The 27,964-nt window shown below is 40.9% G+C and overlaps 2 protein-coding genes and 1 long non-coding RNA gene across 6 annotated transcripts in view; 2 read left to right on the forward strand and 1 right to left on the reverse strand.

Annotated features, from left to right (window-relative positions):
• APAF1 (apoptotic peptidase activating factor 1) overlaps positions 1-361 on the reverse strand; it is a 91,058-nt gene extending 90,697 nt beyond the window's left edge. For all 3 annotated transcript variants that reach the window (XM_073327440.2, XM_073327439.2, XM_073327438.2), the window contains exon 1: positions 30-361. The gene's annotated coding sequence lies outside the window, so the exon portion shown is untranslated. The remainder of the gene's footprint in view (positions 1-29) is intronic.
• Positions 343-26,523, forward strand: IKBIP (IKBKB interacting protein). 2 transcript variants are annotated; one of them, XM_073327456.1, is made up of 4 exons: positions 343-548; positions 5,012-5,238; positions 8,286-8,403; positions 11,728-12,667. In XM_073327456.1, the coding sequence occupies exons 2-4, from the start codon at positions 5,051-5,053 to the stop codon at positions 12,562-12,564; spliced, it is 1,143 nt and encodes a 380-aa protein (XP_073183557.1). In that variant the 5' UTR covers positions 343-548; positions 5,012-5,050; the 3' UTR covers positions 12,565-12,667. The 2 variants fall into 2 exon arrangements, with proteins under 2 accessions (XP_073183557.1, XP_073183558.1); XM_073327457.1 differs by lacking the exon at positions 11,728-12,667 and adding an exon at positions 24,283-26,523 and having other exon boundaries at positions 345-548.
• LOC144930103 (uncharacterized) lies at positions 14,370-16,401 on the forward strand. Its single transcript, XR_013635187.1, has 2 exons — positions 14,370-14,417; positions 14,879-16,401. It is a non-coding gene; the product is annotated as an uncharacterized LOC144930103 (long non-coding RNA).
• Positions 26,524-27,964: the final 1,441 nt, after the last annotated feature.

Here is a 27,964-nt window from a genome sequence, read left to right on the forward strand (position 1 = left end):
CCCCAGGCCAGGCGTGGGCGCGCGGTTACCTGGCGGGGCAGCCCCTGCGGCGCGCGGGGCAGGGTCTCGGGGAGGCCGTCGCCGGCTCGAGACAACAGCTTCGGAAGCCGGACGGGGCAGGCACGGCGCCGCCAGCCCGGGGAGAGGCGCCCCAGAACCAGCGGCCACTTCCTCCTTCCGAGGGGCTGGGAGGCCCGGGCTGGCAGAGCAGCCTGCCAGGCGCCTCCCACTCCCAAGCAGCGGGCACCACTCAGCCCCCGACGGGCGGCCGCGCCCCTCAGGCCGCCCCCAGCGCCCAGGACCTCGGCACAAAGCGGCAGGCTCCACCCCTATCCCTAGCCGCTGGGGGCTCGCGCGGGCGCAGACGCGCCCAGTGCCGTAGCCGGGAGCGCGAGCGGCGGGCACGCGCCTGACGTGGCGCGCCCGAAGCTGTGGGGAGGCGCAACCGCCTCCGGAGGCGCGTGCCCAGGACAGCAGTTTGTTTGAGCCGGACTGTCCCGCGCCCGGCCCTCCCGAGCCAGAGGATAACGGGGATCCGGGAGATCGGGGTACGGCGGAAGGGAGCGGTGGGGACGAGTCCGGGGGGACCGGGCGGTGAGGGCGCTCGAAGGGAGGAGGAGATCGGGGTGGGGGCACGGGACGGCGGGGGGTGGCCTTGTGGGGCCAGGGGGGAGCTGGGGGAAGGAGGGATGGGCTGCTGATGGGAGAGCCCAGTGGGGTGTCGCGGGATTGCTGCGGGGGGACGGGGTGGCCGTTGGTGACTGCGGGGCATCGTTCAGTAGAAGAGCCTCCGCCGGGGAATGGCTTTGTGGGGCTGATGGTTTCCCCCCCCCCCCCCCCCCCGGCATTACCGTGAGGCCGTCGCGATCCTTAAAGCCGGGGGGTGGGTTTTGTCTTAAAAGCTGTTGTCGCTTTTCACTTTCCTTCCGAAATTCCGTTTGGTTCGAATTCTCTAGGGCTCTGCCCGGGCTCTGCCCAAAGCGACTTTGTACAAGTTGAAAGAAAATCGGTTCTGACACGTTTGTGCAGAGCGCGGGGATTTTTTTTTCTTCATGCTCCACACGCTCAGACACTTCTTTGCATTTGTGTAACTCACAAACATTTATTTTTAAGCTTCATATTTCTGATGGACTTAGTCCTTAAGAAGTACCGAACGAAGCAAGTAAATATCTGGATAGCTGTAGAATGTTTATATTTATTTATGGATGTGGATTTCGGTCTCAGTCCTGCAAAGAGAAATTTGCAGAGCCCCATTGACTTCATTTTGGGCCCTGTAGCGGTGCAGTGGTAGACTCCAGGCACACAGCTCTCTGGACAGGATGGGAGCTGTAGGTATAAACACACTTGGAGGGGATAGCCCTATGATAAATTGCAAAACTATGTAATAAATGTATTTATCATGCATCTTTGCCCACTTCACTTGCTTTTCCCCCACTAGTCCATTTCTCTTGGATTTATTCTTATATTCCAAACTGCTTCAGACAATTTTTTTTCTTTCAACTTGCCAAATAATTCTTTTCTTCTCCCCAGACATGAAATTGTCTCCTAAAAAACAACCCCAAGCCAAACTACATGATTGATATGAGTCAGTTCTAGGTCATTCACTGAGTTTTTCTAGATTTAAAAGTGTGACTGTTTTAATACGTCATGGTCCTGAAAGTCTAGAAACATGAGTTTTGTTGCATTGGAAAGTAGAGATTGTCAGCTTCCTGCCTGAACCCAATGAGGCTTGCCTTTAGCCCCCCAAAAGATCTGAGATATTGGACTTTAAAAAGGTGACTTATTTCTAAACCAACGTTTTAAATAAACAATCGCACAAAGGGAAATGAAGAATTAAACTCTCATCTGCTAGTAGCTACTACACTACTAATAGCTTCTCACTGGAAAAAGAAAAATAGTCCAGTTCTAGGGGAATGACTCAAAAAATACAGAAAATATGGGAATATTAATGCACCAGTTATATACCCAGAAAAATGGAGAACAAATAGATATTTGGTTACCATTTATTTGATACTCCAAAATACATCCACCTGCAGAAAAAAAAAGTGCACCCTGTCCAATTTTTTTTTGACTTTCTGGTCTGTTAAATGTGTAATTCACTCAATTTAATAAAATAATTAGAAACAGTAAGTCACAGATGAAATGATGCTCATTTTGTAATATGGTAAAGTGTCACACCCTGTTAAATAGAGACATAACTATGGGTGTGCAGAGTTTCCTTTCCCCAACAAAAATGGGCTGCAGTGCAGCTAGGGGCCACTGGACCCAGCAGAGTCCAGCTCACACATAGAAGACACTGCTGGGGGGAGGGAGCTAGAGGTTTCCTGGCAGCTGCAGTTGCCAGCATGCCCTGTGGGAAGGAGAGGGCAGCATGCAGAAAACTCCATGCAAGCCTGGGATCAAGCATCAGGCTGTTTCTCCCTCTGGATCCCTGTGCTCGGGGATGGGGGGATGGACAGATGGCTGGGCTCTGGGGGGGAAAGGGGATGCGAGTATCTGGGGTCTTACCTCGACGTGGGGGGCTCCACTAGCGTGTCTCTGCAGCTCCTACGCGGCAGAGGGGCCAGGGGGCTCCGTGCACTGCCTGTGCCTGCAGACCCCGCCCCGCAGCTCCCATTGGCTGCAGTTCTTGGCAATCGGAGCTGCATGGCTGGTGCTTCTCGCAGGAGCAGCACTCGGAGCCCCCAGACCCCTCCACTGCCTAGGAGCTGCAGAGATGCGGAGCTGGGTAGGGAGCCCCTGCCAGCCCTGACAACCCTCCCACCGAGCACCAGCAGGGGTCCCACTCCTGGGCCGTGCACCGTGGCCCGCCCCAGCACCAGAGGGGGTCCTGGGTCACACGCTGCTGCCTGCCCCTCTCTCCTCACCAGCACCAGTGGGGGACCCGTGCCACCTCCCCCAGCACCCATGGTGCCCCCGGACCGCCCCCGTTCCCCCGCCCCCAGAGCACCTGTGGCTCCCCCGCCCAAGTTTTACTTTGGGGTAAATAGTAAAAGTCATCGACAGGTCACGGGCTGTGAATTTTTGTTTACTGTCCATGACCTGTCCATGACTTTTACTAAAAATACCCGTGACTAAAATGTAGCCGTAATGATGATTCAAGCAGGCTGCAGATATTCTTAAGGGGCCAGTTGCACTTGCTTACAGCTTAAAAACCCCAGGTGTTTCTTTCATAGGCTAAAAATCCCTTTAGCCTGGGTCCAGCACTTCCCCCCCAGGTCAGTCCTTGTTCCTCCTGTGTTTCCCAGAGTCTCTTTGGTGCAGGGAGTCAGTGAAGAACCATGATGATGTCACTCCCCTGCCTTAAATAACTTTTGCATATGGCAGGAACCCTTTGTCTCAAAGCTTGGTTCCCATGCCAGACAGTTGTAAAACACTGGTATTCCAAGATGGAGTCCAGTACCAGGTGACCTGGTTACATGCCCCTGTAGTGCCACAGAAGCCATTGCTTGGAGGCCATTTGTAGCATCCTCAGGAAGACATCCCCTCTCCCCACCCCACCCCAGGAGATAAGCTTCTTCTAAGGCCTATTGTTTTCCCCTAATGGCTCACCAACCTGAATGGGCCCTTCCCAGCCAGCCATCTAGACCAGGGGTTCTCAAATTGGGGGTTGGGACCCCTCAGGGGGTCGCAAGGTTATTATGTGGGGGGTTGCGAGCTGCCAGCCTCCATCCCAAAGCCCACTTTGATTCCAGCATTTATAATGGTGTTAAATATACAAAAAAGTGTTTTTTAATTTATAAAGGGGGGTTGCACTCAGAGGCATGCTATGTGAAAGTACAAAAGTTGGAGAACCACTGATCTAGACTGAGCATCTTTTGCCTAGCTGGCGTTCCCCAGGTGTAAACACATTTGTAATACAGATAGTAAATATTCCTAACTTCAGATACAAAAATGGTACATGCATACAAATGGGATAATCCTATTCAGTAAATCATATCCTTTCCAATGATATGTCACATGACCTATCATGCATAAAATACATTATCATTATGTCTTAATCATATCATAATAATATTACTGTGAAGAATATGAGGTGCAGTGTTACACTGGGCTCTCGGGGGGAGAGGTTGTGGGTATCTGGCCCCCTGGCTGGGCCAGATACCGGGGGGGAGGGGGCAGAGAAACAGGAACTGGGTGTCATAGGGGTTTCTTTAACTCTCTACTCCTGGGGGAATTTTTGTGTGTGTCTGTATTGTTATAGACATACTTGCTGACAGGTATTTTGAAATAAATTACCAAAATAATTGAAACTGGTGTGATTATGTAGTGTTATTTTGACAAATAAAATTTGCAGAATTATAAAATATTGTATGCAGAATTTTTAAATTTTTGGCACAGAGTGCCCCCAGGACTATACAGTAAATAATGAACCTGGCTTTATGGGTGGACATATTTAAAAAGTTATAACAGAAATATTCCTAAATTAGACTCCAAGATGATTCACAATCCCATATTTTCTATGTCTTAAATGTGTATCTCCCCTTTTGCTGTGTGAAAGACTCAAAGTATAGTAAAGCAACAGATTAGTTGATCAAACATGAGAAATAGTGAAACTGATTAAACAGTGCTGTCTTAAAAAAACCAAAATGTCGTCTAATGTCTTCTAATCTCTTTTATGTACAGTAATCTTAAGAACATCTTGAAAACTCTAGATGCCTATGCAGCCTGAAGGAGTTAAAAGTTTTCCTGGACAATTGCCATCAGCTTATGTAGAACCCAAGTTTTCATTTTTTTAAAAGAAATTAAATCTATAGTCTTAGTGCTATGGAAAATTAGACAATTTCTGCTATTCCGAAAGTATGGAAGGGGATAGCTATGTAATGGAAAAACGAATAGTTATCGTGACATTTTCTTGAAAATGATTAATGTAACTGAATAAACATCGATGTGGTATACATCAACAGCAAGCAGTTAATTTTTAGTGCAATTGCCTAACTGCATATTTTGGGAAGTCTCTGTGTGAACTTGGAAGGGACTAAACATAACTCATTTTGCTTTCTTCTGCTAGATCTCTGGTTGGTTTCTGTTTCCTAAAGACTTTCTTAAAATGTCTGACATGAAGCAAAGAAAGAAAGCTGTTCCTTCACCGAAGCACAACGAAGATCCACAAAAGCAGAGCAATTATGGAATGATCTCAGGTCCCAGGAGCAGCAGCAATAGTCAGAATTCCTTTTGGATAGACTCACGGACAGCCTTAAACCTGCTTTGCCTTGTTGCTTGTCTACTGCTCACCTGGTAAGTGATCCTCTAAAGGTAACTGGATACAGTCAGTTTCACACTTTCAATTTTACTCTTTCTGGTTTCCTCCATGTCATATACAATGGAATCCACTATATATGACATATTAGTAGAATAGTGTTCAGTTCTGGTGTTCACAGTTTGAAAAAGATGTTGACAAAATGGAAAGAGCTCACAAAAGAGCCACCAGAATGATTAGAGGTCTGGAAAACCTGTCTTACAGTGGGAGACTACAGAAACTCAATCTATTTATCTTAACAAAGAGAAGGTTAAGAGGTTACTTGATCATGATCTCTAAGTACCTACACAGGGATAAGATTTCCAATAGTGCAGGGTTCTTTAATCTAGCAGGCAAAGACATAAAAATATCCAATGGTAGGAAGGCAAAGCTGGAAATTCGGCCTAGAAATAAGGCACTATTTTATTTTATTTTATTTTATTTTATTTACAGTGAAGATAATTAATCATTGGAATAACTTGTCTAAGGATGTGGTGGATTCATCACCATTTCAATTCTTTAAATCAAAATTGGATGTCTTTCTAATAGATATGTTCTAGCTACACCAAAAATTTTAGGCCCTAAAGTCTATGGGTGAAAGACTTGCCTCAGTGAAGTCTATTGCAAAACTCCCATTTACTTCACTGGGACAAGAATTTCACCCAATGAATGATTGAGTAGTCACAGGACTGTCTAGATTAGAAGAATAAAAATTGCATAATTTTGATTCTCCTTAAACTGTCCCACATCTGGGATAGGTATAGATTACAATTTCTTAGTTTTTGCTCCAGACCTCAGTCTCAACAGTCGATTATTACTGTTCTGGAGTTCTCACTTTAATTGCTGTACATTATCGTAACAAATAAAGAATTATAAAATGTATGTGAGAGAAAATAATCTTCTACATAAGTTGATTCCAAAAAGGGGATACCTGGACAGTCTGCATTATCCCCATCTTGATTCGGGATTGATAAACTTCCAGCAAATTAACCTTCTTTCACTGCCATCTTAGGGCCCTCTCTGTTGTCTCCCATTTCATCCTGGTTCAGCTATAGTGGTGCTGCTTGCCTACATGTCCCCATCTGCAATCTCACAAACAGCCTACAGCATGTAAGTCACTACCAGCAATGTCTGTGTGAGAGCTGCAACCAGCCAGCCACACCTTGGCTCTTACGAGTCTTGGGTATAGTACAGAGTGCCCCAATATACTTCGAGTCTTAGATTTCCCCCCATGAATATATGTTCTGTACCGTCCAGCCCTCTCCTAGACAATACAAATATGTTAAGTCTGTTTAAGATGAAAATATGATATTTTATTATTTTAAATAGTTTGTCAGATAGTTCAATTTAAACACATTGGATTAGCTAAAACAGTAATGAAGTAGATAAAACAGTAAAACAAGTTTTTTAACTACAAAGAGAGAGATTTTAAGTGAATCCAAGTAATGAAGCATAAAAGTCAGAAGTGGTTACAAGAAAAGTAAAAAACACAACTGATGCCCAGCTTAACAAACTTCGTTAAATTCAAAGCAAAGTTTTTCTCACCACGTGCTCTCAACAGTCTTACTGGCCAAACTTCTTAGGCCACGATACCTTCTTCTCTTTAATGGCTGCTTCCTTTGTCCCTTCTTGTGCTGTGAATCGAGAGAGGGAGAGGAGGGGGTCCCTTTGTGGCATTTATTTCTCCTTTTTATAGTGTTAGTCCTCCTTCTGGAAAATACTTCCAGCTGAGATTCAGGAGACAGAGGCTTGGCCTTCAGTACAGACTTGTCAGTATAACTACGTTGCTCAGAGTGCAACACAGTTATACCAATCTAACCCCCCATGTAGACAGCACTGTGTCAATGGGAGGGCTTCTCCTGTCAACAAAGCTACCACTTCTCAGGAAGGTAGAGTTCCTATGCCGACAGGAGAAGCTCTCCCTTTGGCATAGATAGTGTCTGCACTATGGCCTATATCGGCACAGCTGCAGTGCCCAGAGTGCATATGTAAGGATAATCCCTGCTGATTTTCCCACCTGTTTGTACTCCCTTTGTCTCCCTTCCTGCTTGATGACTCTGTTTACTGCTTAAATGCTAATTAAGCAGAGCACATATTCTTTTGTTTGAGACAGACCTGTTTGCCAGCTTCTGCTGTGGTTTGGAACATGTGTCAATAACATTATACAGGAAAATAGTATAAACGATGTTGTCACACATTTTATCAGGACTACATTGACCAGCACATTATGAGTTTTCAGATACCTCACAAAACCTCCTTTGCACTAAGATTATTACAACAGTGTGTAGGGTGTGGACACGGGTACATTCTGTCAAACCCGCTTTATCACTATATGTTTAAGTTGTTTACAGAACTGGCAACCCTGAAACCTACCAAAAAAAGATAATTTTAACTACATTTTTTGTTGTTTAAAATAAATGTAATGCTTGAGAGAGGTGCTGGACTGAGAGCCTGGAGAATAAAGTCTATTTCTCCACAGAACAGGTACATCACAGGCAGCAGCAATACAAACTTTTCCACAACACAATAGCAATGGCTAAAATTAACACAAAATTAGAACTAGATTGGCCTTTCCTAATTCAGAGCTCCCACATGGTTGTGAGAAGTCTGGGAAGAAAGGTCAAATTATCTTGTTTTGTTTAACTTGGCCTTCTAATCAGCTAACCATTTAAAAAAGTAATTTTCACTAAGGGCTTCCTTTACCATGAAGGTACTTTTTTTCCCACATATGTACATTAGGTCACAATGAAGCAGTTATGTAGGTTTGTGATAGCTAATTGAGTAGAACACACACACGTATACACACTCTCTCTCACTTTAAATGCAAATTATTATTTGTTGTCTATTTCCTTATTTTGGTAGTCTATAACTTCAATATGAAGACAGACCAAATTCATTAAATAAGCCCGGCTCTTTTCTAAGGCTCTGATCATGCAAGGAGCTGTGTGAAGGTAGAATCCTACACTCGTGGTGCTCCTTGCAGGATCAAGGCCTAAAACATTTAATGCGTACCAATTATATTCACTAATTTTTTCATGATTTGCAGGTTCCTATTTCAGCAGTCAGGCCAACTTGCTCACATGGAAAAAAAGTATCATTTATTACAGCTGGAAACTGGAAAATGCCAGGATATGGAAAATAAAGTTAACTTAATTTCTGAAAAGGTAATCATTGGAATTTTAATTGCAGAACTTATATTGAACATTAGCTAAAATGTATTAATTCATATTGACTTAGTCAAAGTTAACAAATGTGTTTTGAGATTATGGACATTTTTAGATAACCAGAATTACAATTTTATATCTCTGAAATTAGACCATTTAAAAATGTTTATTCAGTCATCTTATTGGGAGTTAATGGGACATCTGGTTGGCCATCAGATCTGGCTTCTGTTCTGTTCTAAACTCATAAGACTATGTTGCTTAATATCACTTATGTAAGTAAAAGCATGCCGACAGGTGGATGCTTATAAAGAGATACTAACATTGCTAAGGAAATTCTGCCGTCGTTGAAGTCAACTGCATAACTCCCATCAACTTCAGTAAGGCCAGTATTTCACCCTGTGTGAAATAGCTACTTGAAAATGTTTCCCTTTACTTATATTTTTGTTTTTCATTGTTGATCTCTTCAGGACCTTCAATACTATTTTCATGTGTAATTTCATAGCAATAAAGTGCTGAATTTTTTTTAATGTCTAGAATATGTATGACATCATTCACCAGATGATTATAATCTTAAAGTATGTCAAATTTGGGGCTTAAATTTGTCGATCCATTAACCATGCATATTAAGTAACTGGATCCTAATGTTTCTTTTCCAGAAACTTAAGTCCTCCCTTGAATTCATATGGCTCAATTTAGAAGTTTAATTCTCAATATAGTTCAGCTACATATTGTTTTAAATAGAAATTCTTGTATGGTAAATTGGTCTTGCTCCCACTTCAGTCTATGTCTTCTATACTGCTAATTTAAAATCTTAAAACTGCTTGTCCAGGCTGATTCTCCACTCTGACACTGTGGGTGCCGAAGGTGGGGGCCAGCAAGGATTAAAAAAATTAATACTGGCCGCTCCAGGCTTGTATTAAACTCCCAAGGTTACAGCTTCTCTCTGACCTTGGATGGGTAGATGCTGCCACCATCCAAGTGCAAAAAAACCCCTTGAAATCAGAAAGGCGCACTTGGGAATTCCTTCCTGTGGGGGGTTACCCTCAAGCCCTTTCACACACACACCCACACACCTGGGAAGAGCTGAGAAAGAACATAAAGGAAATTAGCTGTTGCCCCAGCTAATTAAACAACATATGCACAAACCTCTTAGGACACCAAATATCTAATCCTGTTCTTAAAAAAAGGTAAATTTTATTAAAAACAAAAAGAAAGAAAATACATCTGGAACTTAGGCTTTTGCTAGATTTAAAGAACCCACTTACAAAAATTAAACAGCAACCTTCTTGAGGTCCAGCGAAGGTTACAAACAAGCAAAACAAAAACATTTGGGGTTAGCACAGAGAAGTCCACAAGCCAATAAGAAATAAACAGAAATAAACCTAATCGCATCTTCCTAGACATTCCCTAATTTACTTATATATCTGGGGTTTCAGATAAGCAATCTCTAGGTATGATCTGATGGTTTTTCATACCTGGCTTTCAGCTTCTCAGAGCATAACTGCTCCCTGTTCCCCTCTTTCCTGGAGAAGCACAACACACAGACAAAGGGAAGTTTTTTCCCAATTTTTAAAAGTTTTAGCCCTCCCATTGGCCCTTTTGGTAAGGTGCCCTCTCCTTTCCTTTTACCTGTGGGCTGGTTAACCCTTTACAAGTAGAGAACAACCACCAAGAGGGATTCCATAGCCAACTGGCTGGCTGGGTGTCCACAAAAGGGAGCTATCTCCTCTCTCATTTATCACACTGCTGATTTGCAGCAATGTGTTCTTTTCCTTTCATAGTGTTGTGTTGTCTGTTAGAAAAGTTAGTTTTACTCCAAGATCATTTCCTGTATGGTAGAGATAATGATGAAAGCATAGCAAACCAAGTGCTTATAGTGCCATTTTAGCATTGATCTTATAATGTTGACAGTCAAATAGGATGCAATTTGAATCTCTGTACACTTCAGTCTAGAGAGCTGACTGCCAACTTGGAATTCCCTTTTGTGTACAGGATGGATAAAAATCAATGACTTTTTAAAAATGGGTTTTTTTAATTTAAATTGGATTATTTTATTTTGTTTTTTAAATTATAGTAAGTTTTTCTTTTTAAAAAATTAACCTGTTTAAAATTAAATCTGAATTTAATATGAAATATGTTAGGCCTAACCTTATAATCTTTTATAACATTTAAATAAAAAATAAACATGCTAAATCCATGAGCCTCTATCAAAAACTTTGAGTTAAAAACTGCTTTTCTGTATAAAGAGAGTCAGGAAAAACATCTAACTTTTGACATCAAGTTTTATAAATATATCACAATAGGTAATGTACTGTATTAAGGGCTTATTTGTGTAATAAAAATAAAATTTATATGCTGTTGTGTGTTCAGTTAAATTCCAGTTACCATCCTAATGCAGTTTGAAAGAAATCATGGGTACAAAATTCTTTATCTAGGTAAATAAGCACCATTTTCTAACACACGAAAAGTTTAGAATTAATAAGAATCTGAAAATACTAAGCTGCATAATTGCTTAAATAAATATATATGCTTATAGTGTACCTCCTTGGTAGCAAAAAGATGCTCCCTTTACAGCTTCATTTGTGCTCTTCAATTGATCAAGGAGTATTACAAAGTTCTCCTGTGCTCCCTGACTGAAATTGTGGAACCCATTGAAGTCAGTGGCAAAATTCACCGTCTTCTGCCTGAGTTTAGTGTGTTGTTTTCTTAGTGCTCACATGTTCTGCTAGCTCACGCAGTGAAGAACCACTAATATGTAACCCAGTGTCCGGTTCCCTATATGGTAGTGCATTGTGGAGACACTAGACTGGTGATCTAGCCCTGTATCATTTGGTCTGTATCAAAGGTCGCGATATTTGATTTGTATTTTGAAGGTATTTGTTCTAAGTTTTTTGCTCAATATTTTTACAGCAATAAGTTATGGCAGTTCATTTTTTATAAATAGAAACTGAGGTCAAAGTGACTTGAATTTAATAACTCTGGTTCTAAGTAACAAATTGACTAGAGTTACTCACTCCTAAATAAAAATACATGTGTGAAAACTGCCCTAGAAATTCTCTTTATAGCTTTCACATGCCAGAATAAATTGGAACAATAATATTTTAAACATAAATTATTAAATTAAATAGGAAGATTGGAAATGTGTATCAAGTCAATAAAGTGCTCAATTTTTTTGTATGTCTAGAATATGTATGACATCATGAGCTTTCTCCAAGAGACTGACTGAGCCTTATGTATATATTGTACTCCCAGTTGTATAAATATAAGTGCTCTTCCAGTCTAATATTAAGTAGACATGGACATTGTTTTGTGTTACAAATGCAGCTTGAGTCTTCCGAAAGTATCCTGCAGGAAGCTACCTCATCCATCTCTATGATGACCCATTTTGAGCAGGAAGTGTCCACTCTCCGTAACATCATACAGGACATTCAGAACAGTGAGCAGACGTTCTCTGAAAAGATGCAAAGCATTAATGAGACATTCCAGAATGTCATGGACTCCTGGAAAAGAAGCCTGGATGAAATGAATGCAAACACTAGTAGTTTAAAATCTGAAGCAAAATTCATACATACTGAAGTTACAACCCATATAAATACTGCTGATCAAAATATGAAGTCTCTTTCAGAAAGATTAAAAGATTTAGAAGACAGTACAATAAGAAATATTAAAACATTAAAAAGACAGGAAGAAGATGAGCTTTCTAGAGTTGAACAGCAGCTGGAGTTGGATACAAAGACAGTTGAAAAATTAGAAGAAGAACAGAATACCTTGTTAGCTAGAGACATAGATTTGAGTCAGAAGCTTACAGACTATGAACCGAAAATTGAGGAATGCAAGACCCACTTACCAACAATTGAAAATGCCATTCAGTCCATTCTTAGAGTATCAAGTGAGCTGATAGGTATAGAGAAAAAAATGGAAGACTTGACAGTACAGATGTTTACTATGGAAGATGAGATGCTAAAAACAGTGTCAAATATAATGGAAATGCAAAAGGTTCTTGAAAGCATGCAGTATGACAACAGCATATTAAAACTGCAAAATGAAATAATTGTTTTAAAAGAAAAAGTATATGACATTACAGTATCTTCAAATACAAGAGAAGTAGTACCTTTAGAATACAATCTAGAAAATGAACAGAGTGAGGGTGATGATCAGTGAATTCAGGCTCATTTTAATTTATGTATATTACTTGACAATATGGACAGTATTTATAGCTCAGTTATGTTAATGTGTTTATAAACAAACGATAACCAAACACCACTAGTCCAACAAACTTTAAAAATAGCAGGGGTCTTGTCATTGCTTTTTATTAACATTGGATCAGACCTTACATGCCTAAACTATACTAGAGAGAAAAAAAAACAAATGTAATGGGGGAACAGACAGACTCTTTTTCATGTATTTTATAATGATTATCTTGAATGTCCATGAAGTTCTTTTTCATTAAAAGGAAATTTGAACCAAAGTATTTAGATGCAAGAACATCTGGATGTTAAGTCGGAATTTTAAGCACAATATTCTGTATTTAAATTTATATTCATTTTTTCTAATTATAGCTTTTTGCAAAGTTATATTTCATGCTTCTGTATTAGCTACATTATAATATATGAAAAATTAAAAACCTGTTTCTGAGCAGGTTCCATGAATTGTAGTCTGATTCTAACATACCATATTGACTATAACAAACAACAGTTTCATATATTTGGTTCCATTCAATAAAATTCGATCACAATTTACACCTCTTTTGTGGGGACAAAAGTCTGTTCCTGGTTAATGGAATGGAATTATTCCAGATTTACACTGGTGTACTGAGAGCAGAGAATTTGACCAGGAGTCCATCCATACTATTCCATACAGGAGATCCTAGTAGTGTACACACGTGCCCCCAAAAGAGCTGTAATTGTGATCAATTTTACTTACTGGAATAATCCAAAAGTTTTCTTCTGATGTCAGTTTAAATTCAGAAAGCACTGTCGTTACAGGGACCCTTAGATTTTGGGTCTGCACCTATGTTACGGTTTTCTCTACTGCCAATAATTGTAATATTTATTAGGGCTGTTGATTTAATAGCAATTAACTCATGCAATTAACTCAAAAAAATTAATCGCAATTTAAAAAATTAATCGTGATTAATCACAGTTTTACTCACACTGTTAAAGAATAGAATACCAATTGAAATTTATTAAATATTTTGGATGTTTTCCTATCATTTTTAAATATATTGATTTCAATTACAACACAATATACAAAGTTGACAGTGCTCACTTTATATTATTACTTTTTATTACAAATATTTGTACTGTAAAAATGGCAAACAAAAGAAATAGTATTTTTCAGTTCACTTCATACAAGTAACATAGTACAATCTCTTTATTGTGTAAATGCAACTTACAAATGTAGATTTTTTTTGTTACATAACTACACTCAAAAATAAAACAATGTAAAACTTTAGAGTCTACAACTCCACTCAGTCCTACATCTTGTTCAGCCAATTGCTAAGACAAACAAGTTTGTTTACATTTATGGGAGATAATGCTGCCCGCTTCTTGTTCACAATGTCACCTGAAAGTGAGAACAGGCATTCGCATGGCACTTTTGTAGCCGGCATTGCAAGGTATTTATGTGCCAGTTATGCTAAACATTCCTATGCCTCTTCATGCTTCGGCCACCATTCCAGATGACATGCTTCTGTGCTGATGATGCTCATTTAAAAAAATAATGCATTAGTTAAATTTGTGACTGAACTCCTTGGGGGAGAATTGTATGTCTCCTACTCTGTTTTACCCACATTCTGCCATATATTTCATGTTATAGCATTCTCGGATGATGATCCAGCACGTGCTGTTCATTTTAAGAACACTTTCACTGCAGATTTGACAAAACACAAAGAAGGTACTAATGTGACATTTCTAAAGATCGCTACATCGCTCGACCCAAGGTTTAAGAATCTGAAGTGCCTTCTAATATCTGAGATGGACATGGTGTGGAGCATGCTTTCAGAAGTCTTAAGGGTACGTCTACAGCACGAAATTATTCTATTTGAATTTTCGGAAGCTATTTTATACATTCGGTCTTCTGTGTCCCCATCAAAGCGGGTGAATTCCGCAGATTGCATCCACAGTACCGAGTCTAGCATTGAATGTCAGAGCAGTGCACTCTGGGTAGCTATCCCACAGTTCCTGTAGTCCCTGCGGCCCATTGGAATTCTGGGTTAATTTCCCAGTGCATGATGGGGCAAAAACATTCTCGCAGGTGTTTCTGGGTGTGTGTCATCAGAAACCTACGTCAGACAATCATTTCGCGCCTTTTTGGCATACTGCTTTCAGCAGACGGTGCACTGCTGCTCTCCTGCTACTATGAATCCACCTCTCATTTTCTCTCATCTTCCTATGTAATCTCTACTATCTACTCTTTCTCTTCCTCATCAAACGCTTCTGCTGCCAACTCTGCTCGGCTACCGTGAACCGAACAGCACAACTTCTGCTGCCAACTCTGCTCTCCCGCTATTGCCACACTTCCGAGCTTCTCCATGTTATCTGTCCTGGGCTCCCACCTCCGTGAAAGCCACAGAAGACAACCATTTTCCGCCTTTGTTCGGCTACCATGAACCGAACAGCACAGCTTCCGCTGCCACTCTGCTCTCCTACATTTTGCGCCCTTTTTCCAGGATTACCTGTGCAGGCACCATAGCCATGGAGCCCAATCAGATCTCCGCTGCAGTTTTGACCATTGTAAATACCTCGCGCATTATCCAGCAGTATGTGCAGTACCTGCAAAACTGGACGAGGAAGCGACAACAGCGCGATTATTATACTGAGGAGGACATGGACACAGAAGGCATGGCATGTGGCAATTGGGAGATCCTGGTGGTGTTGGGCCAGGTTCATGCCGTGGAACGCTGATTCTGGGCCCGGGAAACAAGCACAGACTGGTGGGACCGCATAGTGTTGCTGGTATGGGATGATTCCCAGTGGCTGAGAAACTTTCGTATGCGTAGGGCCACTTTCATGGAACTTTGTGACTTGCTGTCCCCTGCCCTGAAGCGCAAAGACACCAAAATGAGAGCAGCCCTCACAGTTGAGAAGTGAGTGGCCATAGCCCTATGGAAGCTTGCAACGCCCGACAGCTACCAGTCAGTCGGAAATGAGTTTGGAGTGGGGAAATCTACTGTGGGGGCTGCTGTGCTGCAAGTAGCTAACACAATCATTGACCAGCTGCTATCAAAGTGACTTTGGGAAATGTGCAGACCATTGTGGATGGCTTTAATGCGCTGGGCTTCCCTAACTGCGGCGGGGCGATAGATGGAACGCATATCCCTATCTTGGCCCCGGAACACCAGGACAGCCAGTATATAAACCGCAAGGGGTACTTTTCCATGGTGCTGCAAGCACTGGTGGATCACAAGGGGCGTTTCACTGACATCAACATGGGATGGCCGGGAAAGGTGCATGATGCTCACATCTTCAGGAACTCTGTTTGAACAGCTGCAGGAAGGAACTTACTTCCCAGACCAGAAAATTACTGTTGGGGATGTTGAAATGCCTATAGTTACCCTTGGGGACCCAACCTACCCCTTAATGCCATGGCTCATGAGGCCATACACAGGCACCCTGGACCGTAGTAAGGAGCAGTTCAACTATAAGCTGAGCAAGTGCAGAATGGTGGTAGAATGTGCGTTTGGACGTTTGAAAGTGCACTGGCGCAGTTTACTGAGTCGGTTAGATCTCAGCACAACCAATATTCTAATTGTAATTGCTGCTTGTTGGGTGCTTCACAATATCTGTGAGAGTAAGGGGGAGACATTTATGGTGGGGTGGGAGGTTGAGGCAACTCGCCTGGCGGCCAGTTTCACACAGCCAGACAACAGGGTGATTAGAAGAGCGCAGCAGGGCGCGCGGCACATCAGAGAAGCTTTGAAAGCAGTTTCATGACTGGCCAGGGTAGGGTGTGACAGTTGTGTTTGTTTCTCTTAAAGTTACCCGCCCCCTATAAATCGATGAAAGGAAATAAAGTCACAGTTGTTTAAAAAAACGTTCTTTATTATTTGTTGCACAAAACATTGAGAGAATTCGGAAGCTAGATGGGGGAGGGGGGTATTGGGTTAGGGGGGTGGAGGAGAAGGGAAGGACAAGTCCAGAAACCAAATCAAAATTTAGGATATGCCAGCTTTCTGCTGCTTGTGCAAACCTCTGGGGTTGACTATGTGAGTCCCAGCAGCCTCCTCCCTCCCCCTCCATGTTCTTGGCCATCTGGTGAGGAGGCTATGGAACTTGGGGAGGAGGGAGGGCGGTTATTCAGGGGCTGCAGCCTTTCCCGCATTAGATCCACCATACAGCGGAGCATGTCAGTTTGCTCCCCCATGAGCTTGACCATAGCATCCTGTCTGCTCTCATCGCACATGTCCCTCCTCTCTCCGTATCCATGTAACGCTTTATGCAACTCCGCAATTGTTTGCCTCCACGCATTCAGTTGGGCCCTATCAGTGCAGGAGGACTGCATAAGCTCGGCAAACATGTCGTCCCGACTTTGGTTTTTCCTCCTTCTAATATGGACCAGCCTCTGGGACGGAGTAGATAGGGGCTGTGTTGAAACATTTGCACCTGCTGCGGGAGGAAAAAAAGGGAGGGTAATATTTTAAAAGATACATTTTAGAGAACCGAGGGGTCACTGTTTCTCAGTGAAACAGGCAATTCATAGTACACAGTACATGTTCTTTCTATACAAGGTCTCATTTTGCCTCTTATACTGAAGTGCCTCCCACTTTGGTGTGAGTAAGCCATCACATGCGGCCAGGCAACAGAATTCAGCTTGCAGGCAGCCTGCGGGCTCTCTGGGATGATCACTTCACACAACACCCTCCTCCCCGCCCCCCACACACACTGCGGGGCTCCGATGAGGCTCTGAGCAGGGATGAGCCCTTTAAACTAAACGTGAACAGCCCAGCACGGCTGGGTTTCCCCCCCTCCCCACAACATGTGGCTCCGATCAATCTCTCTCTCACCAGAAGTGCCTTCTCCAGGGTCATGGTCTGGGAGCATGCTTTGGGAGTGGGGGGAAGCTACTGGCTCCAGCATTAAGAATAGTTCCTGACTAGGGGGGAAAACAGATTCCCCACTTGTGCACTGTCCTCCTCCTCCTCCTCTTCGTTCTTCAAAAACTCACCCTCCTCACTCCGTGCTACTCCCTCCTTGTAGGTGTCCACGGACAGTGGTGGGATAGTGGTGGTGTCACCCCCCATAATTGCATGCAGCTCACGGTAGAAGCAGCATGTATGGGGCTGTGACCCAGAGCACCCGTTCCCCCCCTCCCCCCGCCATGGCTTTTTGGTATGCTTGTCTGAGCAACTTGATTTTTGTATGACACTGCTCTGTGTCCCTGGAGTAGCCTCTTTCCGTCATGGCCCCGGAGACTTTAGCGTACGTATTTGCGTTTCTTTTTTTTTGGAACGTAGTTCTGCCATAACAGATTTGTCTCTCCAACATGCAATGAGATCCAGTACCTCCCGTTTGGACCATGCTGGAGCTCCTCTGTGAATCCGGGACTGCGTGGTCTCTTGTGATGATGAAGTCTGCATGGTCACCTGTGATGGTGGACTGTACTGATGGTCACCTGTGTTGATGGTGACCAAACAGGAAATTCAAAAGTTCCCGGGGCTTTTACTGCCTACCTGGCTAGTGCATCGGAGTTCAGAGTGTTGTCCAGAGCGGTCACAGGGAAGCATTCTGGGATAGCTCCCAGAGGCCAATATCGTCGAATTGTGTACACAGTACCTGTAACCTGGAACTGCGATCTTGATTTTAGCGCTACTCCACTTGCCGAGGTGGAGTACAGAAATCAGAGTAAAGAGCCCTTTAAATCGAAAAAACTGGTTTGGTCGTGTGGATGGAATCAGCTTTATTTTGAGGTAACTCTGCTAATTCTGAAATAACCGCATACTGTAGAACAGGACTTAAAAGAGCAACACTCCGTGCAAAAACTACAGAACCCAAACCACCAAAAAAGAAAATCAACCTTTCTGCTGGGGGCATCTGACTCAGATGATGAAAATGAACATGCATCAGTCCACACTGCTTTGGATTGTTATCAAGCAGAACCAGTTATCAGCATGGACACATGTCCTCTGGAACGGTGGTTGAAACATGAAGGACATATGAATCTTTAGTGCATCTGGCACATAAATATTTTGCAATGCCAGCTACAACAGTGCCATGCAATCTCCTGTTTTCACTTTCAGGTGATATTGTAAACAAGAAGTGGGCAGCATTATCTCCTGCAACTGTAAACAAACTTGTTTGTCTTAGTGACTGGCTGAACAAGAAGGAGGACTGAATGGACTTGTAGGCACTAAAATTTTACATTGTTTTATTTTTGAATGCAGTAAGTTTTTGTACATAATTCTACCTTTGTAAGTTCAACTTTCATGATAAAGAGATTGCACTACAGTACTTGTTAGGTGAATTGAAAAATGTTTTTTTACAGTGCAAATATTTGTAATCAAATAAATATAAAGCGAGCACTGTACACTTTGTATTCTGTGTTGTAATTGAAATCAATCTATTTGAAAATGTAGAAAATATCCAAAACTATTTAAATAAATGGTATTCTATTATTAACAGTGCAATTAATTGCAATTAACTTTTTTAATCGTGTGATTAATGGCGATTAATTTTTTATCGCTTGACAGCCCTAATATTTATGCCTCAGTGGAAGTGTGTGTTTGAGAGAGAGATTAGACATGTACACACTTCACTTCCATTGAAGCATAGATAGTATAATTATTCTCAATGTAGAAAATCCTAATACAGTTAGGTGCTGACCCAAAATCCAAGGGTCCTTTCAAGGACAGTGCTTTGAGTTTAAACTGACAGCAGAATAAGAGAACTTCCGGATTACTGGTAATAAATTATGTATATTTAACACAATTTCTATATGCTGGGCCAGATTCTCCTCTGAACTACATAATTACAAGCACCTTAAACTCAGTAGTATTCCACCAGTATAAATGAGAGAAGAACGTGGTCCCCTCTTCTGGTGACAGGTGATCTCTGAAAACGCCAGATTGCAATGCAGAATACCATACCACTTTTGCTAAAATATCCCCTCCTCTCCATTGAGATTTTATATGTGTTAATGGATTATACAACAGTTGGTCTTTAAATTTCTGTCTCTTCTTCCTTTCCTCGGCCACATGCAAGTGGCCTCCTCACTCCGCACTTTACTGTTGACATTCTTAATATCATTGTGACAAATTGTGATACCCTTATTCACATTTAATAGCACCATTCTGCATGAATAGTCTCACTGAAGTCTGTAGGACTGGTTGTGGAGTTAAGATGCTTCTCAACCTGAGTACAGCATTACTGTTAGTAACCTTCCATCATTTCAGTTCCTTGTCAGGAAATCTGCCACATCTTCCCCCAGAATCTCCCTTTCCCATTTACACCTGCCCAACTATTTTTGTCACTGATTTTTCCTACCCTTTATTACTTAAATTTATTGCTGAACAATAGGGATCCAACTTTTCATGAAAAACAAAAATTAAAAAGTTAATTCCAAGACATTTATATTTCCTTAATTTTAAAAGAAATTCGTTTGTGCCATCTATTAACGCCTTTTCATGTCAGTATTGCCAGGTTTTAGTCCTTGTGTAAGGCAACTGAACTTGGTGCTAATCGCATACGGGATCTAACTTCCATTATAAATAAATCATTTTTTTTTTAATGGTACACTGGTAGGCCTAAAGAAATTATGTGACTTCCAATATAAACTGTTGTATTCCAAAGTCAAAACACAATTAATATATAATCTCAGCTACCAGGAGGTGTTTAAGGCAAGACTGTTCAAACTTTGCCCAATCAAGAGCTGCACTGGCAGATTGCTGGAGCCAGAGAGATGTGCCAAAGTTACATGAACAGTGTAACCACCATTATTTTCAATGCAGAAATGTAACCTTCACAGATTTATTTAGATCAAACTGGAGAACTACACACTGGGATTTGTAGTATGTAAAGGCCTCTCTTCTATATTGAAGTAGAGGGCAGCTAGAGGCTGAATTTTAAAACTCAAAGGTATGTCTACACTGCAATTAAACACCTGAAGCTGGCCCATGCCAGCTGACTCAGGCTTGCAGGGTTCAGGCTAAAGGGGTGTTTAATTGCAGTGTGGGCATGGGCTGGAGCCCAGGCTCTAGGACCCCAGTATGGGGTAGGGTCCCAGACTGCAATTAAACAGTGCCTTAGCCTGAGCCCCGCAAGCCTGTTTCAGCTGGCATGGGCCCACTGCAGGTTTTTAATTGCAGAGTAGACATACCCAAAGTGTTCACACACTGGGGCTACAAACAACATTTTGGCTACTCCTGATTTAAGACTCGGGATATCCAAAATGATAAAAGAAAAGGAGGACTTCTGGCACCTTAGAGACTAACAAATTTATTTGAGCATAAGTTTTCGTGAGCTACAGCTCACTTCATCGGATGCATTCAGTGGAAAATACAGTGGGGAGATTTATATACACCGAGAACATGAAACATGGGTGTTACCGTACACACTGTAAAGAGAGTGATCAGGTAAGGTGAGCTATTACCAGCGGGGGGGGGAGAACCTTTTGTAGTGATAATCAAGGTGGGCCATTTCCAGCAGTTGACAAGAATGTCTGAGGAACGGGGGGAGGGGGAGGGGTGGGAATAAACATGGGGAAATAGTTTTACTTTGTGTAATGACCCATCCACTCCTAGTCTTTATTCAAGCCTAAGTTAATTGTATCCAGTTTGCAAATTAATTCCAATTCAGCAGTCTCTCGTTGGAGTCTGTTTTTTAAGTTTTTTTGTTGAAGCTATCTAGATTGCTCTTCTCTTGTTTAACATTTTATGGGAAAGAATTTTTGCAATTAAACACATTTTAATACTTTTCATAAGTTTGGTTTTTTCAACTTAGAATTTTCTCTTTCATATAATTATTTTTGGTTAACAAGAGTAAGGACTGAAATCACATTTTCAGCATCTTTAGACTGTAGGTTTGGATCAACCCAAATTCCATTGCAGACTAGAATACATAGTTGAACAGAAAGTAGTGGGCACGGGTGTTACAGAGTTCTTAGTCTAGTAAACAAATGGAGTTGCCCGAAAATCTAAAGTCTGAGAATCACAGGCTATACCAAATGATCCTACGTTCACAGGGGATGACCAAAGTTCTTCACTAGAGATGAAATTCTGCCTGCACTGAATCAATAGGAGTTTTGCCATTGACTTCCATGAGGCCAGGATTTCACACTAGGCCTTTTCTGTCTGCTAAGTATGAATTTGTGAAAATGAGAATAGTAATTACAGCCAGATAAACTAGACTTTTGTCCCCGGAAGAAAAGTACATTAAATAGTTTATTAGGGATGAAGTAGTGTAATACTCATTGGCATGGGTTCACTAAAAATTAACCATGTCCAATAAATCTGATCAATTTAATATAAAGAACCGAAAAAGGGGGTAGTTCAGTCTGTAAATTTCAGTTTTGGGTTTTATCACACAAGCAGCTGGTGAACAAGATAATAAATGTGGATATAATTAAAAATAAACTTAAAAACAATGTCAGCATCAGTGCTAAAAAAGTAAGCTGAATCAAGAAGTAGTTGGCAGACAGAATTATACATGGGGCCCATATCCACTAAAAATCACAATAATTAAATTTGATAAAAAATTACAGTATCTAATTTATGATTTTAATTTTTAATTCAATAAAAACCTATTTGAATGTTTTCCTGTGCAATCCAAGTTGCAGAATTTCCAGCTTGCAACAAAATTCAGCTCCGGTGTGCCTCAAATGTAATCATCATTATAACTCATATAACCCCAACAGTGTGCTTTTACAGACAAGGAACTTACAGACGAGAAAGATAGTCTTAATTTTCAATGTCAGCTCCATAAGGGTATAATAGGTGATGCAAGTTTGAAAACAAAATACTCGTTTGTAGCAGTAATGGGATGTCCGCGCCCTACCTGAAGTACGGTCTTAAGATCAACTTCTATAAATATTTACTGTTGTCTTCCAATCTGCGTTACTCCTTTAGAACAGACACCTTCATTCTTTGTCAGTTAATCAATTTTACATTGCTGTATACACAGTGTTGTGCCATCAACAACTTTCTGTTCCTTCGTCAATCTACATAACTTGCACTACAAAATACTAATGCACATGCACTTTAAAATATATGCACACAAAGAGCTGCACTGGCAGCTTACTGGAGCCAGAGAGATCTGCCAAAGTTACATGAACAGTGTAGCCACCATTGTTTTCAATGCAGAAATGTGACCTTCACAGATTTATTTAGATCAAACTGGAGAACTACACACTGGGATTTGTGTAATCAAAATAAAATAAAAAAATCAAAAATGCAATCATCCTTTTGTACAACTATGAGTGTTAAGGGGACACAGCTCTTTTTTAAAACCAATACTCCACTGAGCCCATAAATAAGAGTCTGACATACATGATATCTTGTCCATTTTTACATTTTTGAAAGAGATGGCCAATAGAAAAATTGACATATAGTAAATCACCTTGATAAAGATTCACTATAAAGTGCATATTGTTTCAGTTGCATAATAGATAGCCATTTTCTACTGTTACACTGTAATATTAGGGGGATATATTTTTTTACCTTTTTAAAAGACCGATCCCATTTTGATGTGTTATACCCAGGCTGCAAACAGACCAGTCAAGATGCTAGACCATAGACACTAGATTGGTCATTTCCCAAGAAATTTCTGCTCCAACACTTCCTTGTGTTACATGATATCAATTCTGTTCTCTCTTGTCTTCCTTTTGCCTTCTTTCTAATAGTTTCCAAACTTTGCCACTTTTGGAATTAATTTAACTTTATGATTTCACCATTATAAGCAGCATGACATGCTCCGATAGCAACTGGCCTTTTTTCAGCATGAAAAAAAAAACAGTGGGAGGAGACCAGAGCATGCCAACTGGATTTCCTCTTGGACTGGAGAACGAAGTCATAGTCTCCAGACTAAAGTATACCTGTTTGTAATCAACATGTCTGCATACTGTATCCTGCCTCACACATAAATGAAGCCGTATCAGGCAGAAGGTTCTCCTCTCTTGTCTCATCTTTGCATGTTTGTCTGAAGAGCAGGAATAGATCTTTTAAAAAAATCTGTTAAGACAAAACCTAAGAGTGGATTGAATCTTCTCTCATTAAGATAACTTTTAGTGAGAGCAGGAAACTGTTTAAACTATGTTTTCCCTCTGAAGGATTTTGCTGAATATAGTTTAAAAATTTGCCCCAAATGAATAATCATTTAACTTTTCAATTCCAAGTCTTTATATTTTCTGTCTGTTTCTTTTTGTTATGTGAATGTAATAAATACTCAAAAGAATTTTTATGCTGTGTTTGCTCTAGTGAAAACAGGAAAGAGTTCCTTTACAGAAAATTCATGGATCACAATTAATTATTTTAAGTCAATGTCTTTCTAAAAGATATGCTATAGTTCAAACAGACGTTATGGGCTTAACGCAGAAATTACTAGGTGAAGTTCTGTGACCCATGCTATGCCGGAGGTTAGAGCAGAAAATCATACTGGTCCCTTCCAGCCTTAAAAAATTATGAATCTATGTTATAACAGTAAAAGAGGATTCTAGTGATGCATATGAGCCTGTTGCCTATACTTACGTGGAAAAACTGAGTTAATCAGTGGAAGTCTGGGACACATGCATTGTTGCAGAAATACTGTTCTCTAAAGACCCAGGTTCATGGATCCATCACTGTTGATTAAGAAAGATATTTCAGTGAAACTTAACTGTAGTTTTGACCTGAACTTATTAGTTAAAATCGTGCTTATCTTTTGAAATACTTTTATTTGTATCTCCCTCTAGTGTGAAAAGACTCAAGACTTAATGGAACAACTGGAAGCTCTTCAAATAATTTCTCATGTTAAACATCTACAAGAGGGTCTCTATGGCATGAAAACATGGTCTAAGAGCATAATTCAAAAAAAAGAAGAACTGCAGGAGAACTTAACAACTCTTTTTCATGCAGTTGTAAAAGTTGAGCAGAGTACAGCTTCTGTAGCAAAAGATGTATCTCTAAAGATTGCAACAGTAAAAACTGACATAAGACGCATTTCAGGTCTAGTGTCAGATGTGACCTCATTGACTGATTCTCTGCAAGCACTGGAAGATAAAGTAGATAAAGCTGAAAAGAAGACAGTACAAAATATAGGTGATCTACTTACAAGTAGCATTGACCGTACTGCAAAGCTACGAAGTTTTGCCTCTGATAACTCAAAAAGAATTGAACAGATTAAAATCACATTGTCTGACTTGAGAGGTGATTTCAATAAACATTCAGATAGGCTTTTAAATCTGGAAAGTAACAGAGCAAAAGTTCTGAAAACAGTTACTTTTGCAAATGATTTAAAACCCAAGGTGTACAACTTAAAGAAGGACTTTGCCCGTTTAGAACCAATGATAAATGAGCTAACATTAAGAATAGGAAGGTTGGTTGATGATATATTACAAAGAGAGAAAGAAATTGTTTTCTTGAATGAAAAACTGTCCAATTTAACTACAGTTCAGACTGAGATCAAGGATATGAAAGATGAAATAACCAAGATTTTAGATATGAATTAATTACTTTCTGAAACTATAGATTGCCTAAAAAGCAGTAGCATTTGAAGAGCGATAATCTAATCAAGGCTTGTACTAAAACACTGAAAGGGAGGTGTAATTTAAAGGCTTCTTTTCAAAGCATACTGAAACAACTTTGGAGGTCAATCCTCCTTTTGAAGAGTGACAAAAGTGCCATTTACATCAGAGGGACCCAGATCAGGTTCTTCATTAGCAAAGCAGGGTTTTTTTTCATGAACTATTTGTTTTGTATAACTAAAGTAGAATATTTTTATATAATTTTAAAAATGTAAACTATGTAATTGCTATTTTTGTTCTTACCTACAAGTTTGCTTTCTTGGCTCAGGTAGGCCTGCAAATTAACAAGTGGGTCTTCAGCCTTCCCTACTGCTTTCAAGTCAGGGATAAAATGGTGGATTCCAGATTCAGGCTCAAACACAAGTTCACAAAACTGCAGCTTCATTTGATGTTCCTCTTAAATAAATACCAACCCCAAGATTTTCCAAAAGTGTCTGGGGTTTCATTTTTATTTTAAATCTATCAGTGTATTATGGATATAGAAAGGAGTAATGGCCAGAAATAGTGTTCTCTCTGAAAAGGGAAGATGGTCAAAAGTTTTCCATGTTAAATGCAAAGTATTATTTTTATCAAACAAAATGGAATCCTTTATTCAGGACTGTAGTCACAACAGAGTGGAGTTCTAGGATTTCTTTCTACAGCAAAGAGAACCCTATGTAGGGATAGTGTCATGAAAGAGGTACTAACTCTAGCAGAGAGCCCTCAGTCCAATGTTTTTGGGTCCCCTGTCTGAGGTGCCTCTGCACTTCATTTGTCCCCTGCATGCACTTGATCTGTAAAGTGCTAGAGTGAAGACCAAAGTTAGCACAGAAGGAGTCGTTGTCTAGGCTCAGAAACATCAGAACAGACCCCATCCAATGTGATATTGCTCTGGTAAGAGAGAAGCATTTATAGAGCCACTGAGATTTGAGAGGGGCAGGTAAGAGTAAGAGATGGAAGAGGTGTGGTGTCCTAAAGACAAGAGAATGCAAATAGATGTACCAGCAGCGAGAAAATAAAAAGCCCTGGTACAAGAACAGCAGTGATTATGAAGGAAATAGATTGAGAGAGGTAAGGTACAGCTGTTGAGAAAATTCTTGTAAGACCACACAGCCAGAAGTCTTAGGGAATGCTAAGGCCCCCAGAACTTTATTGTTTAGCAGTTAGTAAGTGCTAGTTGACTTTTTTTGAAGTTACTATATACGGATGTGTTGAAAATTCCAGTCACTCTCCTCTATCTTTTCATCCTCTTTCCATTGGCTCTGTCTTTTTTATTCCCTGTCCCTTCCCCTCTGGTTGCTCCATCAAGCTTTTTCCTCTTTCACTGGTACCTCCCCACTACTCTGCGTCTCTTATCTTGTCTTCAAATAATAGTCTAAATAAGTTGGTTTATTTTTCCTAAAGTCATACAATAAATTATTTTGAAATAAAGGTTTTCATACTTTGACCCACTCCAATCAAAAAAATTTCATTGCTAGAACTAACACACATAGGATCAAAGCACTTGCTATCTAAAATATCCTTGAAACAACAGGTAAAAATATAAAATACCTGGGTTTGTTTAATTTTGGGGAGTTCTCATCTGTGGATTTCTTGTGCAGCGTTAGGTTCTCTCCTCTATAAAACCAATCACATATGTAGAAATCACCACCTAGTGAAACCCACTATTCTCGCCTCTGGAGGGCACCAAAGTCTTAAAGGAATTTTAAGATTTTTTAAAAATGTATTTAAGGCAATCACTCTATGAGGAGTCATACCAAAAGAAAAAGGTCATTGCTCCCAACAGGAAATTAAAATTGGATATCTACTACCCACATTAGCCGGAGCAAGTTATGTTTGTGAAGATCAAGTAAATTCCTAACAGTTATCAGAAGTGGGGTGGCAGCAGCAAGTGTATAGGGAAACCTGTGTTGTGACTTTCTGAAAGAAAAATAGGTTGCTTAGTAGAAGTGATCTTTAACTAAAGGTTGATCAAAATATTAGAAGCTATGATAATTTTGTCAGGTGGTTACTCAAAGCAAAGGACTGCTTAGAATCTGCCATATATACATGTTCTATTATATTTTAATCAGGCTTTTTCATGTATACAGTTTTATGGCAGTCAGTAGTACTTATTCCAAAGGCCATGCATGATCTCTTCCTCAGACTTATGTCATCATTTGTATTCTAGTAGTATGTCCAATATGCTAGGCACCGTACACACCCCAAAAGTGCAACCCATACCCAAAAGACCTTACAACCTAAGCCAGGGGTGGCCAACCTGTGGCTCTGGAGCCATATGTGGCTCTTCAGAAGTTAATATGTGGCTCCTTGTATAGGCACCAACTCTGGGGCTGGATCCAACTTTCCAATGTGCTGGGGGGTGCTTACTGCTCAACCTCTGCCCCTGCCACAGGCCCTGCCCCCACTCCACCCCTTCCCTGAGTGTGCCATGCCCTTGCTCCTCCCCCCCAGAGCCTCCTGCATGCTAGGAAACAACTGATCGGGAGGTGCAGGAAGGTGCTGATTGGTGGTGGGTGGGAGGCGCTGGAAGTGGAGGGGGGGCTGCTGACGCATTAGTGTGGCTGTTTGGCAATGTACTTTGGTAAAGTCTAGCTCCTTTTCAGCATCAGGTTGGCCACCCCTGACCTAAGCTATAAAGTGAGTGCAAAATTAATACACTGAGGACTCTTCTACAGGCCCTGAATAAGCTGGCTCAGGTGGGTGATGAGAAAGATTTCAAAGCCAGAGTTTCACAGGCCACGTGAGATATATCAATAGCGTAGAGATATTATTCAAACTGATAAATGCATTCTAGACCAAATATATTTACACAGTCCCTTATCTTGTAGCATATGTACAGTTTGCAATGTGGGAAATTGTATGGTCATGA

The sequence above is a fragment of the Lepidochelys kempii genome, chromosome 1 (assembly GCF_965140285.1).
Source record: "Lepidochelys kempii isolate rLepKem1 chromosome 1, rLepKem1.hap1, whole genome shotgun sequence".
NCBI classification, from domain to species: Eukaryota; Metazoa; Chordata; order Testudines; family Cheloniidae; genus Lepidochelys; species Lepidochelys kempii.